The sequence below is a fragment of the Salvelinus alpinus genome, chromosome 4 (assembly GCF_045679555.1).
Source record: "Salvelinus alpinus chromosome 4, SLU_Salpinus.1, whole genome shotgun sequence".
Classification (NCBI taxonomy): Eukaryota; Metazoa; Chordata; class Actinopteri; order Salmoniformes; family Salmonidae; genus Salvelinus; species Salvelinus alpinus.
Window position 1 is genome coordinate 69,267,622 of NC_092089.1, and position 18,163 is coordinate 69,285,784.

At 43.0% G+C, this 18,163-nt stretch overlaps 1 protein-coding gene across 1 annotated transcript; it reads right to left on the bottom strand.

Moving 5' to 3' along the window:
- Positions 1-141: 141 nt before the first annotated feature.
- On the bottom strand, positions 142-17,505 carry LOC139574283 (sestrin-3-like). The gene is made up of 9 exons (XM_071398706.1): positions 17,243-17,505; positions 5,440-5,640; positions 5,014-5,196; positions 4,125-4,370; positions 3,903-4,017; positions 3,442-3,566; positions 3,069-3,235; positions 2,671-2,815; positions 142-2,460 (listed from the first exon to the last, which is right to left on the bottom strand). The coding sequence occupies exons 1-9, from the start codon at positions 17,306-17,308 to the stop codon at positions 2,371-2,373; spliced, it is 1,338 nt and encodes a 445-aa protein (XP_071254807.1). The 5' UTR covers positions 17,309-17,505; the 3' UTR covers positions 142-2,370.
- Between the last annotated feature and the right edge of the window lie 658 nt (positions 17,506-18,163).

The following is an 18,163-nucleotide window of genomic DNA, read 5'->3' on the forward strand; positions in this document are numbered from 1 at the left end:
AACTGGTTTGCTTGAGATACCCACGTAGTTGTCGAGTCCCTCAGTTGTACGCACTGACAAGTTGAGTTGGAATTGACTACAGCATATGGCAAATGTGAAAGCACTATTAGGCAACCACAGTAAATAAAACAGTGGAAACACTCACTTGATAGAACATCTTTATAGAAAAAATAAGTCTTCACATTTCCCCAAAACATTTTTTTTTGCTTTTTTCCACTTATGTTTGACATTTTTTATTTATTATATTGTCCATTCATTTACGTGGTAAATATTGAACAACTGTAACATCCAACTTTGTGTCAGTGGCTCTATCGTTTAGTTCCTTGGCCAGGTGGTCAGAAGCTTCAGACAGACAGGAACACAAAACGCTTTGGCTCCTGCATTTGGAGCCATAACGATGTCATGGAGGTGTTGACAAGGTGCCAATGAGGACTGTAGTACTCCAAGTAGAGTAACAGTGTCCATGTGTCCAGCGGTGATGGCACAGGGAGTTCTATATGGGCCACAGAACACTGTTCCAGAGGAGGCAGCGTGGCAGTCTGCTCGAATGAGGCCCACACTCAACCCAGAGTAGACTAGCCTGTTCACTCAAGCACCAGTCCAGTTTGGCCTAAAGGCACCTGCACTAAAAAGCGCTTCTTTTGCATCTATTGATATGCACTTCCTTCTTTCTTAATTTCCCTCTCCTGTCATTTAAAACGGTCGAGCCCATTAAGAGAGTCGTCAACCTCACTGCCGCTGAAATATTCAGGGTGCAGCACAACAGGTAGGATATAGCAGCGAACCCAGCAACTGAACAAAGGGCTCAACAATCATAGTACTGTGATGCAAAGTTTACAAAAAGTGTAAAAAAAAAGAAAATAATTCAATAAGGTAAAAATCTAGTTTGCAGTACCCACATTGTTCTGCTCTGCAAATTGTACCATGCATCAGCATCTTTATTTTAGGTCATAAAGCTCACCAAATAAATAATTGAAAGACAAACCTACTTTTCACATGCACAAGATCATACACAGACCACTGATGACATTTGATCCGTAGTCTACATCTTCTGTAGCATAGTAGAGTATGTTTAACAGCAATTCAAAACCCAGTGCAGGTCACTTTTGGGGACTTTTTTGTTGCAATATTCCAGTTCAGAGTGCTGCTGACCAATGCAGTTTTAGGGATGTTTGAGGTTTCCTTGAAATGGAGATTCCTTCATTTGATCTATGCTAGAGCACATCAATATAACAACTGACAGTCATACGGCTGTGCGTCACTCTACAAAACATTACTTTGGCCACCCCTGTGTATATTAAAGTTAAAATGTGTTTTTAAATAGTTGTAGCGATTTCAGATTTATCTAAGATACTGAAGTGAATTGTGATCTCCTTCAGGTCTGGGGCCATGGCCTCTGTTAGGACCCTGTGTAGCTCTGCACTACTCCACCTACACAAGAACGCTCTGGGGCTATGTAGTGACTGTAGGAATGGAGATCAGCTGATCTAACTACAGAGGGACCCAAGAAGGATCCTTTCTATCAGACGCCATACAGCGGAAAGGAAAGACTCAGACCAACTTTGGCCTCCATCTCTGCCACTGAGCTACGTTGTTTATATATATATATAAATAAAAGTGCTTTTAAAATAAACTATAGTTGTGTGATATCGTCTTGCAGTGTCTTGATTTGTTCTTGACCTTACAGTACTAATGCAAAAATGTTAAGAGAGCTACAATGAACAACTGTCCATCACCCTCACCAACTACCTACACCAACACTGGCAGGGACTGTAACAAGACAAACTATGGCAATATCTCCAAAACATCCACTCAATCCAATAAGGATAAACAATTAGTTTAGAACAAATGTAAAGTTGAAAAGACTAATAACAAACCAAGAAATGGGTTATTGTGTTGGCCATGGGTACGCATCTCTTTGCTACACTGCAGAACCAACCGTCTGCTTTCATCACAGAATTGAGACAAAAATGAATGAAAATAATTCATATCTATTGTAATAATAGTAATATAATTGCACATTAACCATCAAGAGCAGAGACATTTTGTAAGAGGAAAATACATTAAATGAGAAGTGTACAGACCACCCTTGCACAGTGGAAAATGAGCAGGCAGAGCGAGGGGAAGAGAGGAATTGCATTGCGTGTTTTGACTTTGGAAAATAGCTTTCCACTAGATCTTAAATGATTGCATTATAATTCTTGTCCCATTTTTAACTGAGAAATAGGACAGATAGTTGCACAACGCTTCTTCCTCAGAATCGCCAGTCCTCCCCATATCCCTGCCTGCTGTAAGGGGGTTCCCACCCTGCGGCCTTCTAGCTTGGTCTTTCTGTACCGTTGGTGATGAACTTTGTGCCTCCCTCCCGACCTAAGCTATCATGTATTGGGTGATGGCTCTCAGAGCATACAGAAGCTCAGCCTGTAACCGAGCCTCCATTATAAGCAAGTTCACATGGATCTAAGAGGAGAGAGAAAAAAAGGATGATATCATAAGAGAGAGCAAGAGATGGAATGGGGTTGAGGGGGAAACAGAACACAAATGACCACTTTGCATCCCATTTGACCACATTACTTGGACAAAACTATTATTCTCCAGTAGATTTAGTTCCAGTATATAGTTCAGCTTTATATGGATGCAGTGTGTATTGGTATGAGGTGGGGTGCGTACCCTCTCGGAAGGTTTGAGTGGTGCCCAGGGCAGGGGACACAGCGGGGTCTTGGTGGCGTCAGGGTAGCAGGCCACAGACTTGATATAAAGCTTCATCTCCCTCTCCAGCAACTGGTTTACCTCCCCGTAGTCATAATCGTCGTACCTGCAGACCCACACCACAAGTGTCACATGTCATGCAAACATGAATGCTATCCAAGCGGGGCCTTTGCAGCAAATCCCAAGCGTTGAATCATAGGACTAACCTGGCTGCAATGCATGTGATCACGATAGCATCTTACTTTACAAGAACTCAAACTATGTACCCAGTGTTCATACGATTTGTGCTGGTGCCTGTGTATGTATACGTGTGTGTGTGTGTGTGTGTGTTTGTGTGCAGACCAATAGAATGACCTCACCTAATTCCCAACATGCAGTGGATGTAGTTCCAGATGGCTCTCTTCAGGTCAGGCCCGTGGGATGAGGGGAGCGCCGTGACGCTGCGGAAACGGTCGTCCAGCAGGTGCCCGATGTCCGAGTACAGCCGGTTGACCAGGGAGAAGCCGTGGTCCTCCCAGGAGTAGTCCTGCCCAGACAGACCGCACAAACAAACCTGAAATACTGGCATGTTTCCTGTAACACCTCAGCTAACTATATGCCCAAAGACATACGATGCAGCATATGCTACTCACATTCTACAAAAGGTGATTTATTACTTTACTGATATGGACGCTGGTCACCTCCTAGGGAGGGCGTCACGTATTCCAACATGAATGTAAACCATGTCCTTACCTGCACCCGGAATACTTGGAAGTGGTCTTCCTCCCTGCGGGCAAACTCCTGGTAGCCGAACTCGGGGTCTGTTATGAAACGAGAGGGGTCTGCTGAGTAGATCATCTCCTCCTCATCTTCCACATCTGAGAGGAAACAGTGAGAGAGGATAAATAAATATAGTCGATCTGTCACTCAACGTTCACGCCAGTGGAGGCTGGTGGGAGCAGCAATAAGCGGACGGGCTCATTGTAAAGGCTGGAATGGAATCAACGGAACGGAGTCAAACATGTGGTTTACATATTTGTTATACCGTTCCATTGACTCCATTCCAGCAATTACAAAAAGCCTGTCCTCCTATAGCTCCTCCCACTAGCCTCCACTGGTTCACACATGAGGATAAGTTTAGCCCTCGCCGCTTCACAATGTCAGGTGTGAATGTGAAAGTGAGCGGGGACAGCTGAGTGTGTGTGTGCGTGTACCTGTGTGCTGGATTGTCTGGGTGTGTAGGACACACTCCCCCCTCCTCTCTTTCTCCTCCTGGGATTTCTGGATCCTCTCTTTCAGACACACCATCTCACAACTGGAGTCCAGAGACTGCCAAGACAGATGAAATGATAAAAGACGTGAAGTTGAACATGAAACAATCGGTTGTGGAATAGCGCCGATGTCATACTCAGTCTGATACAGCACACAACCCTTACCCGTTGTCGTGTGGTGTGCTCTGAGGGTGTGGTGAGAGGCGGAGGCGCGCTGACATTGCCGTTGGCAGCGTCACAGAGGCAGTAGCCCGGGGGGGTGCCGTTGGGGGCTATGTGGAGGGGGACGGGGTCGGCGTCGGTGCCAGAGCCAAACACAAAGCTAGAGAGGGAGTGGCAGTGGGCCAGCAGCACCACAGCCTGAACCAGCTCAGCCAGAGACCAGCACTGCTCCCCCGTCTTCAGCAATGCCTGGTGGGGGAAAGACACAGCAGAGAGTGGGCCTTATGGTGGAGATTAGACAGGGGTGGAGAACTCTACTGATCAGGGATATGACCTTCTAAACCAGCGGTTCCCAAACTTTTTTCACTCAGGTCCCCCTTCCAACATTGGGGAACATCCCGCTGTTCACACCCCCCCTTGGTGGAAAGAACATTTTGCAGGGTTAAAGTACATTTCCTGCAATTATACACATTTTGTCATGGGGTGTAGAGAAAATGTTGCCGTTAAAAGCTCATTGTCTTGCAATTCTATACGTTTGGCCATATCTAATGTGTATTCATGTGATATTACTACAACATCTATGGGCTAAAAAACATTAGCTGACATGGGCTAGTTGATCAGCAAGTTATAAAAAGCTCTATAAGGTCTGAAATGACAAGAGGAAAACTGATGATGCACTACCCAATTTCAAAATTGCACCTTGTGCATTCTACCATTACAACTTTCAAGAGTAAACTGATCCGGACTGAGTTCCTTACAAAAAGGGGGAACCACTGTTCTAAACCGCAAAGATAAGAATGAATCAAAATCCAAATTTAGGCATCAAAACATTAGTTTTTGGCACATTTTATAAGAGCCCATAACTTTTTCAAGGAGCTGGTTCTTGTGGTACCTGTATGTGTGAGCGGGCGGTGAGCCAGGGTTGGTGGGCCAGAACCTTGTTGAGTTGGTCAAGGTGTTGCAGGCGAGGGGGGACGGCCTCCAGCCCCTGTAGCCACAGCGGGTCCCCCCCCACCCTGAGAAACTGGGCCGAGTGCAGAGACACCAGGTAGCCACAGTGATGCTGCGCTGCAGCCTGGGAGAGATGGAGGGAGGGACAGAGACACACACTTCAATACAAGTAGGCTTGACTCCAGGATGTTGACCACATTTGGGTCAATGTGCGTGGGTGGGTTGTGGCGAGTTTGTGTCTGTGTAAATGTTTATGTACATGAAAGTGGGGTCAGTGCAAGTGTATGCAACTGTGCATGGGTGATTGGCGCAAATACAAGAGGCATTTCTGTGCATCATGCAGTGCGCGTGTGTCCAGTGGCCTCACCATAATGGCGATGTAGTGGCGGTACTGCAGGGGCAGGGGGCCGTCCATGTGGAGGATGTAGTGCTGGGTGCGGAGGAAGCTCTCCAGGTACTGGGGGTGAGAGGCCATCTGCTGGGACACGGCGTCCACACCCCCCCTGCTGGCCAGAGCCTTCATGCACCGCAGCGACACCCGCTCCTTCTCAGCGTTCACCTTCGTCACCTGGACAGGACCAGAGGAAGAGGAGGGTGAGACAGGTGGCAGAGACAATATGCCACTGACAATGCACACAGCAACTGCCAACTAGGTCTATGCAATGATTCATCCCAGGTGAAAATCAATGTTTTATAACAAAAAAATGGGGAATAAATTAAATGCCAGTTTTTCCACAAGCCTTATTTAGTGAGGATTGCTTATGGTGGCAGGCATGCTGACAGATAGCCTCAGTTTTGATGGTCCTGTGGTGTCAGCCTACAGTGAGATCGGTATGTGAATTGCAGGCAGGTCAGGACTGTGGGTTTTGAACCAACCGTTGACAGGAGCCTTCTTATAACCGCAGCAAAGATATTGTACCACTAGACATTCCTCACAATATTCCCCTGCAAAACACAAACAAGGCCGCTCTGCACACTTTTCAGGCAGAGAGACTTGCTGGTAGAGAAAAGAGCTCAGCATCCCACACATTCACAGTACCAGAGAGGATCAACCAAAAGACAAAACAGATACATTTTATTTTATTTATTTCACCTTTATTTAACCAGGTAGGCAAGTTGAGAACAAGTTCTCATTTACAATTGCGACCTGGCCAAGATAAAGCAAAGCAGTTCGACACAAACAACAACACAGAGTTACACATGGAGTAAAACAAACATACAGTCAATAATACAGTAGAAAAATAAGTCTATATACAATGTGAGCAAGTGAGGTGAGATAAGGGAGGTGAAGGCAACAAAAAAAAGCCATGGTGGCAAAGTAAATACAATATAGCAAGTAAAACACTGGAATGGTTGATTTGCAGTGGAAGAATGTGCAAAGTAGAGATAGAAATAATGGGGTGCAAAATCAATAGTCATAGGAGGATGCAATGAGACTACCCTGAATTAACTGCTCAAAGTCCTCCACTTTACTATGATAAAATGAGTAGAGCAGATACATGTAGAGGAACTTGGGTGTATGGGGGATTGTGAGGCTGGAACTGAATGAGGCCTCATTGAGGGAAGAACCACAGTAAAGAAGGAGGAAAGTCCAAACCGACAGGGAGAGTCTGGCAGGGGAGGAGGAGAGTCACAGGCCAAGAGAAACATGGACTCAGAGAGACTGGTCTTATAAAGGCTAAAGGGATTTATTACCTCTCTCACTCTCATACAACGGCTTCTAGGAAAAGGTGTTGGCACCGGGCTGGAGAGAGCGGGTCTTGACTCGGTTCCACAGTGTGTGAAATGTGAGAGGCCAGGGCAGCTTACATAGGGTCCAAGTGGCTAAGCAGCCTCTGCTGGCAGAGCCTGGTGTTCTCAGTTATGGCTAGGGCTGTTGCGGTGAACTTATTACCGCCACACCGGCGGTCACGAGTGATGAAGGCAGTCAAATTCCACATGACCATTTAAGTCGAGGTAATTAGGCTTCAAGCTCTGATGCTGCTGATGGTCATTAGTAGCCTACTAAACTTGCTAACTGCCTGGTACTCAGCACTCTATTGTCCCTCTAATCACTGTGATATCAATGCAAATGTCTTCGAAAATCTAATCAGACCCTTCACGAGAGCCCATGAGCTCAAGTTGCGCAACATTTCTATAGGCTATGCAAATGCTGGAGAAAACAGAGTGATGGCCACTATTAAAAATATAAGGATCCCATCAGCTTTCTATAGGTTAGGCCTACTATATTTATTTCTCAACTTCCCTAATATTAAGCACATTGCTTCTTTACAACAAGGAGTATAGCCTACCTGGCTGGCATGAAAATAAACCGTTCTCAAAAGCGTTCTCCATTCGCTATTTAAGTGCATAGATGACATGTATTTTTTCCTGCTGCCCCCGTTTTCGATACAGGTGCATGATAATGGTCCATTCTAAATCAAAACGTTACACATTATTTAGTATATGTAAAGATAAGATTAAATCAAGAAAAGTGTGATGGGTGACAATATTAGCTTATCACTTGTGAATGAAATATTATCCCCTGTGAATGACGCCCAGCATAAGATACAATGTGACTTTTTGGAATCCTAGTCGCACACCTCATGTAGCCTAGCCCATAGGCATATATGCTTTGATAAGGTTTGTATTACAACTAAAGTAGCCAAATAACTTCTTAAAATTAAGTACATTAATCCGCTTTACAAAGGGTGTAGAGTCTAACTGGCATATATAAGCAGCACGTGACTTTCAAGTTTGGGGAAGATCATTTTCACCATAAAAAATGACCCTTTATAATAAAAGCATTACATGCATAATCGCATTTGCGGTCACTTTTGATAATGGTGTTTTCCACTAATGGAACATTTGCACTTATAGCCTACTACCATGTATGCATTGCTGCGCTTATAATGTGAAGAAATAGCCATTTTAAGCTAAACATTCTGATTTGTTGCGTCAGCCACATTGCATAAAACATGTTTTGATGCTAGTGGTTGTATTCATTTGGGATCTATCACATCCCACAACTGTCCTGGACTATGTTTGGAATATTTATTTCTCACACAGAACAGGTCAACTAATGTACTATGGGGGATAGTAGATTGACATAGGCTAGTGCTTTTGCTGTTTGTTAGGCCTACTCATCTTGACGAAAAGTAAATGTGAACAGTTCTTCCAACACGCACCTCTGAAGAGCCATGTGAGTGAGAGGGCTTCCAATTGCACAGCACACCCAGGGAGAAGGGCACAACGCAGCACTCCAGGCCGCAAAGGGCATGGATTTCTTTAGGGTGCATTACGGCCACAAAGGGGATGCCACAGTGAAATTCAAGGCATCATCAAGTGCTTGTCAAATTGTGAATGAGACTATTGGAGTGTGTACAAAAGCAGAGCTCATGACTTTATAATCTAATCATGCAGCCTTACAATGTAAAAAAAATATAAACACATAGGCCAACTTTTGTATAACAATTAAAGTTACATTAACTCTTAATTAAGCATACAGGAGTACCCATTTCTTTGTTCACCGCTCAAAACAGAATAGCCGCATGTGCGCACTCCCTCAAATCGTTTGGAGACAATATTTATATATTTTATTCAGTCTTGTTCAAATTGAATTCTTCATATTCTAAAATAATGCCACGGAATTATAAGCAAATCTTGTCTGCTAAATGAACTAGTGTAACCCACAGCCATTTGGCATAACCACATCAGGACAACTCAAGAGTACGCTATCCTTTTCATCTGAAATTGACTACATTTTCTTCATATCATGCTTCTTTAGACCTGTCTAAAATAAATCATGGATTTATTGTTAAGGTGTAGGCTATATTACATTGACTTTTTTTAAATGGCTTGTAGGCTATATGTGGAAGCCAGGAGATCCTAAATTTGTTTTGGTCAATTACCGTGAGACCGACAGTTATCTGCTTGACAATCCCCGGCGGACAATTTCGTGACCGCCACAGCCACTAGTTATGGCTCCCCTCATCCCCTCCCCAAAGGTATATCTATATCAGCGGGTGTGTGGCAGCGATGGTGATTTGCGATGGTCGTTATGTAGCTCTAACACCTCACGTAATAGCTCCGTGGCATTTAGCCGCATGTTAGCATACCTCACTGGCTTCTCTGTGGCTCATAAAAACGCTTCACTTCACACCTTACCCAGCAGGTGGCGCTGCTCTTCCTCCAACATTAGGCACAAAGACTATCCAATATTAAAATGAACACACATCTCCAACATTTTGGTGGATGTCAAGAAGGGGAACAGGATAGGCCTAGGGGGTTTAACCACTCAGCTGACAGCCCATGGCATTCATTGCCTCAATGATTAAATGTGACATTTTATTTCTATGGCCTTCCAATACACGAGTCCTCATTCACAATGACTTGAGTTATTTTTAAAATCACCATGCAACAGCCATTGACTGCAATGTGTCAATCTCATGGTAGTCCTATATAGAGCATGCATGGTCAGGTGTGGCCTTTGAAGAGAGAAAAACATGTAAGTGGTTCAGTGACAGAGACTGCAGCAAACAGGAGAGAAAGCTCTTGACATGCAGACTTGGATCCTGACCCACTTGCCTACTTTCAAGGAACGCGGGAGCTCAACTCTACGACATGGGCCTCATTGGTCTAGCATCAAGGTCTTTGACACACTGGCGTACGTCACTCACACAACCCTACATGTATGCCCCCACAACTCTGTGCCTGCTGATTTGTGGCCCCACATTTTCCATGTTGGAGAGCAATCAAAGTCCCACTCTCCAGGAACTCGGTCTAACCAAGTCTCCATGGGTATTTTGAGGAACTTTCTGGGAATCAAGTTCCATACAAGCGAATTAAACACAAGTTAAAATTTCAGTCAGGGCTCAGTCAGGCTTTAAAGGCTGTATCATAAACATCCTGCTGTGGCCATGACACCACATTATTAGTGTGTGTTATTAACGTGTCAGACCGATGCGTTAAAGCTGTAATGCCAACGCTCAGGACCAGTCAGCCAGATGGAACCCTATTCCCAACCAGGATGCTACGAGCCTCAGAGGTCATGTCCCACTCGCCCTGTAAATATATCACAGTTCATCAGGGCCCGATAACCAAGCCTGATGAAAAACAGGCTCACAGTGGCAGTAAAGACAAATGTGTTCAGCACCTCTCAACAGGCCAGTCACCATTTACCTGATAGCGCTGTAGGGAAACAGAATCAAGCATGCTAGCAGATACCATAGACCTCCAGTCATTGTGCTAACGCTAGTTAACGTTGGCTTGCAAAACTACCTTTAACTTCCTTCATACTAGACAGAGACATAAACATGGTATCCACAACTTAATCTGACTCTGGGGAAGAAGATAAAGGGCCTCATTGCCAAAATCCATAAGTATCCCTTTAAGTTACAGTATGAGAGAACCTGTATGGAAGGTGTCAGTGGCACACATACAGGTAGGGTGAGTGACCTGCTTCAGAAGACATGGAACTAGTCATTCTGTTCACCGTTGTTGGAATTTTGCAATTGTTCACTAATAATTCAAACCAGACAAGAAAAAGTCAGACACTTTAAACTATCACAACGGCATACATTTTCTATACGGTACAATTAGTCTCCCCAGACATCTTGACATGCTCAAATAGGGAAATTAATCTCCAACATGTTCCATTATAAGAAGTAGTCTAGTCAAACTAAAACAGGAACCAACATCCTTTCATCAGTCCCAGGCAGGAAATGACAATGAGTCGCACATCAATTCTGCTGACTCTTAACACAATTGTATTTGTGTACGTATAGCCCAACTAACAAGTGGCACAAAATAAAAAAACGTAGCTAATGTACAAACTACAATAAAAATAATAATATAAACGCAACATTTAAAGTGCTGGTCCCATGTTTCATGAGTTGAAATAAAAAAATCCCAGCAAAGCTTATTTCTCTCATTTTGTGCACAAATTTGTTTACATCCCTGTTAGTGAGCATTTTATCCTTTGTCAAGATAATCCAGCCACCAGAGGGGTGTGGCATGCTAAGAAGTTGTTTAAAACGGAATGCTCATTACACAGGTGCACCTTGTGCTGGGGGACAATAAAAGGTCACTCTAAAATGTGCTGTTTTGTCACATACCATAGATGTCTCGAGTTGAGGGAGAGTGCAATTGGCATGCTGACTGCTGAAATGTCCACCAGAGCAGTTGCCAGAGAATTGAATGTTAATGAATCTACCATAAGCAGCCTCCAACGTCGTTTTAGAGAATTTGGCAGTACGTCCAACCTGCCTCACAACCGCAGACCACGTGTAACCACGGCAGCCCAGGAGCTCTACATCTAGCTTCTTCACCTGCGGGATCGTCAGATTGGGAGGGTCGAGTATGTCTGTAATAAAGACTTTTTGTTGAGAAAAACTCATTCTGATTAGCTGGGCCTGGCTTCCCAGTGGGTGGGCCTGGCTCCCAAGTGAGTGGACCTATTCCCTCCCAGACCCACCCTGCCCAGTCATGTGAAATCCATAGAATAGCCTAATTCATTTATTCCAATCAACTGATTTCCTTACATGAACTGTAACTCTGCAAAATCTTTGAAATTGTTGCATGTTGCGGTTATATTTTTGTTCAGTATAAATGAGTAACAACTAATGAAATCAACTGAAAGGGCCTCTAGGTCAATTGCTATAAGCTAATCAAGGAAATTAACACATACAGTTGAAGTCGGAAGTTTACATACACTTAGGTTGGAGTCATTAAAACTCGTTTTTCAACCACACCACAAATTTCTTGTTAACAAACTATAGTTTTGGCAAGTTGGTTAGGACATCTACTTTGTGCATGACACAAGTAATTTTTCCTACAATTGTTTACAGACAGATTATTTCACTATCACAATTCCAGTGGGTCAGAAGTTTGCATACACTAAGTTGACTGACTTTAAACAGCTTGGAAAATTCCAGAAAATGATGTCATGGCGTTAGAAGCTTCTGATAGCCTAATTGACATCATTTGAGTCAATTGGAGGTGTACCTGCGGATGTATTTCAAGGCCAACCTTCAAACTCAGTGCCTTTTTGCTTGACATCATGGGAAAATCAATAGAAATCAGCCAAGACCTCAGAAAAAAAAATTGTAGACCCTGACAAGACTGGTTCATCCTTGGGAACAATTTCCAAATGCCTGAAGGTACCACGTTCATCTGTACAAACAATAGCACGCAAGTATAAACACCATGGGACCACGCAGCCGTCATACCGCTCAGGAAGGAGACACGTTCTGTCTCCTGGAGATGAACGTACTTTGGTGCGAAAAGTGCAAATCATTCCCAGAACAACAGCAAAGCACCTTGTGAAGATGCTGGAGGAAACAGGTACAAAGGTATCTATATCCACAGTAAAACGAGTCCTATATCGACATAACCTGAAAGGCCGCTCAGCAAGGAGGAAGCCACTGCTCCAAAACTGCCATAATAAAGCCAGACTACGGTTTGCAACTGCACATGGGGACAAAGATCATACTTTTTGGAGAAATGTCCTCTCGTCTGATGAAACAAAAATATAACTGTTTGGCCATAATGACCATTGTTATGTTTTGAGGAAAAAGAGGGATGCTTGCAAGCCGAAGAACACCATCCCAACCGTGAAGCACGGGGGTGGCAGCATCATGCTGTGGGAGTGCTTTGCTGCAGGAGGGACTGGTGCACTTTACAAAATAGATGGCCTCATGAGGAAGGAAAAGTATGTGGATATATTGAAGCAACATCTCAAGACATCAGTCAGGAAGTTAAAGCTTGGTCGCAAATGGGTCTTCTAAATGGACAATGACCCCAAGCATACTTCCAAAGTTGTGGCAAAATGGCTTAAGGACAACAAAGTCAAGATATTGGAGTGGCACACACAAAGCCCTGACCTCAATCCTATCGAAAATGTATGGGCAGAACTGAAAAAGCTTGTGCGAGCAAGGAGGCCTACAAACCTGACTCAGTTACACCAGCTCTGTCAGGAGGAATGGGCCAAAATTCACCCAACTTATTGTGGGAAGCTTGTGGAAGGCTACCCAAAACATTTGACCCATGTTAAACAATTTAAAGGCAATGCTACCAAATACTAATTGAGTGTATGTAAACTTCTGACCCACTGGGAATGTGATGAAAGAAATAAAAGCTGAAATAAATCACTCTACTATTATTCTGGCATTTCACATTCTTAAAATAAAGTGGTGATACTAACTTACCTAAGAGGACATTTGTACTAGGATTAAATGTCAGGAATTGTGAAAAACTGAGTTTAAATGTATTTGGCTAAGGTGTATGTAAACTTCCGACTTCAACTGTAGGCCTATATAGAGACATGCCATACTGATTGCAACAGCATATAATATCAAAGTGTAAAGGCTGAGACTAATAACATGCACAGGGATTACTGATAGTGTTTCCAAGAGCAGACTGCTGTATTGTATTAAGTGAGGAAGGTTGAGCGGCTGTAAATCAGCTGAAAGCCTTTCAATAAAGTATTGTCCTGACGAAGGCCTGTAACTCCCTGGGTCTCTGCAGAGGTTAACATGATTTGAAATGCAAAAGAACCATTGATTTACCACATCATCCACTCTGACCCTGGTCCCTGCCTCTCTGCTGCACAGGGAAACGCATTTGTTTATTGATTCGAGAACATCACAAGGTAAAAACGAGATGCGAAGGATAGTGGCAGTGGTGAGGGGAGGGAAAGAAGAAACAAACAGATGGGAAAAGGGGATGGGAAACAGGCAGATTATAAACTGGGTGGTTCGAGCCCTGAATGCTGATTGGCTGACAGCCGTGGTATATCAGACCGTATACCACAGGTATGACAAACATTTATTTTTACTGCTCCAATTACATTGGTAACCAGTTTATTATAGCAATAAGGCACCTCGGGGGTTTGTGGTATATGGCCAATATTCCACTGCTAAGGGCTGTATCCACAGGCACACTGCGTTGCATCGTGTGTAAGAACAGCCCTTAGCCGTGGTATATTGGCAATACACCACAAACCGCCGAGGTGCCTTATTGCTTAAATAGACAATGGCCTATAAATTGTGGAGTATGAAATAAGAAATGGGAAGTATGCAGAGATGACCAAGCAAAGGAGAACGAAGACTAGAAAAATGATGCAAGTAGTGGTTCAAAGGGTAAATGTGACAGGGAGGGAGGGAGCGGATAAGGTAGTGCAGGGTGCTGCAAGGGAGGAGGTTAGCTGCAGATGAAAGAGGAGATGGAATGCAGATAGAATATCCCTCTAAGTGAGCCTGAAGGGGTCTGTCCTTGTTATTAGCTGCTCTGCTAGTGTCGAGTACCGGCTGCGTGCCTTTAACACACTCGTCCCACTTCACCGGAAACACAAACAGCGAGCTCTGTTTTTGGCTCTGCAAGGGAGGTGTGCTAAACAACCAGCTGCAGCCCACAGGAGGGGTAGGGAGTGGGGGTAGGGGGTGCTGGGCAGGACAGAAGCCACAGACGACCCACACAAACATACCATGCTACATATGGAGAGACATGCACAACAAAAAAACATGACAAGCAGGTAGAACCAGATTATATGGTGACATGAGGCAGACAGCTGAGTATAGACAAGAAACAAGTGCTAATGCACACAAGGTGTTTCAGAATTCAGGTTACTTTATTTGTTTGATCTAGTCATCTTTTGTAGCCTGGTTAGTTACATTCATAATACCCCCTTTTCAACCTTCTCTCTGCCTCTTTTTCAAACTAAAAGTACGCCTAATATGCTGACTACACCAGCCACAGACATATGCGCCATCGCAGCATGGTGATTTTGTCCACCCACACCAGTCCCGATCATGACACGCAGGCTAAAATATCAAAACCAACTTTAATAATTTGGGTACAGGTCGAAACACAAATGAAACATTCATGGACATTCAGATAGCTAGCTGGTCTTGGGAGATAAACATTGGGTTGTTATTTTATGCACACGGTCCTCTTGTTAGTTGGTTCTTCCCAGAATTTTGACCCAGTCATACAAAATCGTATGTTTCTCTACTCTGACAATTAATCCACAGATAAAAAATTAAAGCTAGTTAGATTTTAGCTTTCTTTAATCTCTCCTCCTTTGTCTTTCAAGCATCCAGGGTTGGTATCTTCCTGATAGCCAATTATCAAATCAAACTTTATTTGTCACATGCACCGAATACAACAGGAGGGGACTTGCAGTGTGTCGCGTGTATCAAATAGAACCAAGTTCTATTTTAGCGCTTTCCTACGCAGACGCGATCGAGCGGTGCGGGTGAAATGATTGAAACACGTGTGTACATTTATTTTGCAACTGTCACACAACTTGTGTAAGAATTGCCAATTCATATCAATGTCAGCAGATAACACAGTTTTTAAACACTTGACATTTATCTGCTGGCACTTTTATTGACAAGATATACAGTGGTAAGGGAGCAATAGTCTAGGAGGGGCCCTACTTTGGGTTCTGCACAAAGAACACCCAAAAGCATGATGCAACAATATGTCTGTTGTTTTCTAACCAGAGCTGCAACATGTCCAAAACTGTAAACCTCAGAAAGGATCTTGTTTATTCAAATTAAAAATATACATCCCATGCTTCTGTCTAGTCAAATCTGCAAACGCCTGGTGCAAATCTCATAAGGATGGCTATTCATCACATTTTTATGTATGACAGGTTTGGTGCAGGAGATAAATGTGACACATCTGACATATACATAGCATTGAAGAAAGCCTAGGTCTAAACCCCTATATGCAAGTGCAGGTACAGGTCAAATCTAATTTTACATCAAATATTAAGGAATGCATGTCACTGAGCACATTCCTCTATTGTTCTAGCTACTTCTGAATGTTGAATCGCAGTAAACAAGTTATCCTCTCCGCACTGCCACCTCTCGGCTGTACATGGAAAAACAGCACAGAAATGAGAAAAACAACTTTGATTGGCAGTGCACCCAGCATCACTGCACACAAGGTCTAAATCTTAGTGAAAAAATACACACAAAACAAATATCTTTATCAAACGTTTGACATTACGACAGAGGACAATGCATTAGGCCGATTGAAACAGAACAACTGCTCCTTGAACTGATTGTCAACGACGGTCTTTGTTCGTTAGCAAGCCAACTATATTCTTTGCAGCTGGTCAGAACATACTGACTGCCAAAATGATGGAATGACATTGCGTTAGCAGACACTTTTTCTGTACGTGCAAATCTCTAGAGATGATGTCATTATTGCCTTCTCCCACAAAAAGAGAAAAGAGTATGCGGCTGATGGCCATCAAACCTAGTCAGAAAATATAGCTACAATCATAATGCAAATACATCACGAAGAAAAGTATAGCCTAGTTTGCAGATTAACATATTCTTTTTTACTATCCAGTTAACGTTAGCTAGTTGTCAATCCATTATGGCAACATTCTAGAACTAGGTTACTATTCAACACTGTTAGTTTAGTTGAATAGATGTCTAAACCATTTTTCAACAACAGCAAATGTTCATTTATTGACTGACTGAAAAATCAAAATTATTGACAGCTTGTTACCGTCCCTTCAATAAGCCCCCTAACTATATAAATTAAATGACAATCGATGATGACCATTGGCATTGCATTGTTGGTACTTTGGCTAGTTAACGTGATTTACCTAGCTATTTCAGAGATGACAAACAATAGTTCGCTAGCTGGCCATTTCTTTGGCCAGTTGGCTCAGAATAACCGTTAGTTAGTTAGCTAACGTTACTTGCCTTGGCTAGTAAACTAGCTAGCTTGTTAGCTAACTTAATAGCCACCTGTTAGTTAATTAACGTAGCTGCTCACCTGCCCCTTGTCAACTGTCATCTAACGTTAGCTAGCTAGTTATCAAGTCAGTTGTCTGAGTGAGTTACCAAGGCAGTTAGCTACCTAGCCATTTTATGTCGACAAACTAGCTCGGACATTAAATTAGTTAGCTAGCTAAAACAAAAGTAAAAGCAAATCTCGAGACAAAAAAAATCCACTGTTATCAAGGGATGTAACTAAGTATAAGTAGCTAACGTTAGTTCTGGAGCTAACATTGGCTAACAGTGTCGTGAGAGACAAAACCTGCCACTAGTTTTTCAGGACAAAATGAATGAACGACACAGTCGATGGAACTTTATTAGTAGCCAGCTAACGTTAATCATAAATTGGAATGTTGACTGGCTTTTTAGTAGTTAAGTCAAGACAAATACCTGGTTCTGGACGCGCTGACATTGGTTTCTGAGAGGGTAATCCATTTCTTTCATAAAGATGATCATTTTCCAACTAATTAGTGCATGGATACGGCTCTGTCTCTCCTGATGTCCACCTACCCAGCTGACAAAGCGGGGCCACTACAAGTCTGGGCATTTAGCTAGAGGTGAAAAAAACTCGCAATGCACTGACAGCTCCAGTAACAGTGTGCCCAATCAACGCATAAAGGGGCGGAGTAAAGAGTAGGGTCCGTGCAAATGCTAAAGCACAATCAATTTACAGAGATATTTAAGGCTTCAACTCTTTCACTGAAAGGCTGATATGAAAGTCAATTACTGCTAGCTATGGTCTGGTGGAAAAAAACCATTTGATGCATTCAACGTTGAGATCAATTTGCAGTGTATTTTTCTTTATTTTTCCACAGTCCACAGAGAGGAAAGCCATGCAACAAAATTACATCTCACAGGACTTACTCCAGTACCTACTGGGTCCAAAATAAATTTCTCATATAGGGCCCTAAAAAAAAAGAACCGCAAGTGATGTATGGGTATATTCTTAGCCAAGCTTGACATCAGCAGGTGTGTTTGTAGGTGGGTGCAGTGGTAAAAAAGACTCATTGGTCATACTTGAGTAAAAGTAAAGATACCTTAATTGAAAAATGTCCATCCTGATACTTGATTACTAGTAATTCATCAGAAAAAAACTGTCTGTATGAAACAAAATAGAGGAACAGAAGATTGTACTAAAAAAGGAACATATGCATGCATCAGATAATGTCATACGGAACGATTCCCTGACACTTCTGAGGAAAAGGAAAGCAAACAAGTTATAATCACCAAGTTATAAACACAAGCTCTCCACTGCATTAGTAACATGTTAACTTGCCCAAGTCTGGTTTTAATTCCAGTTTTTCTACAAAT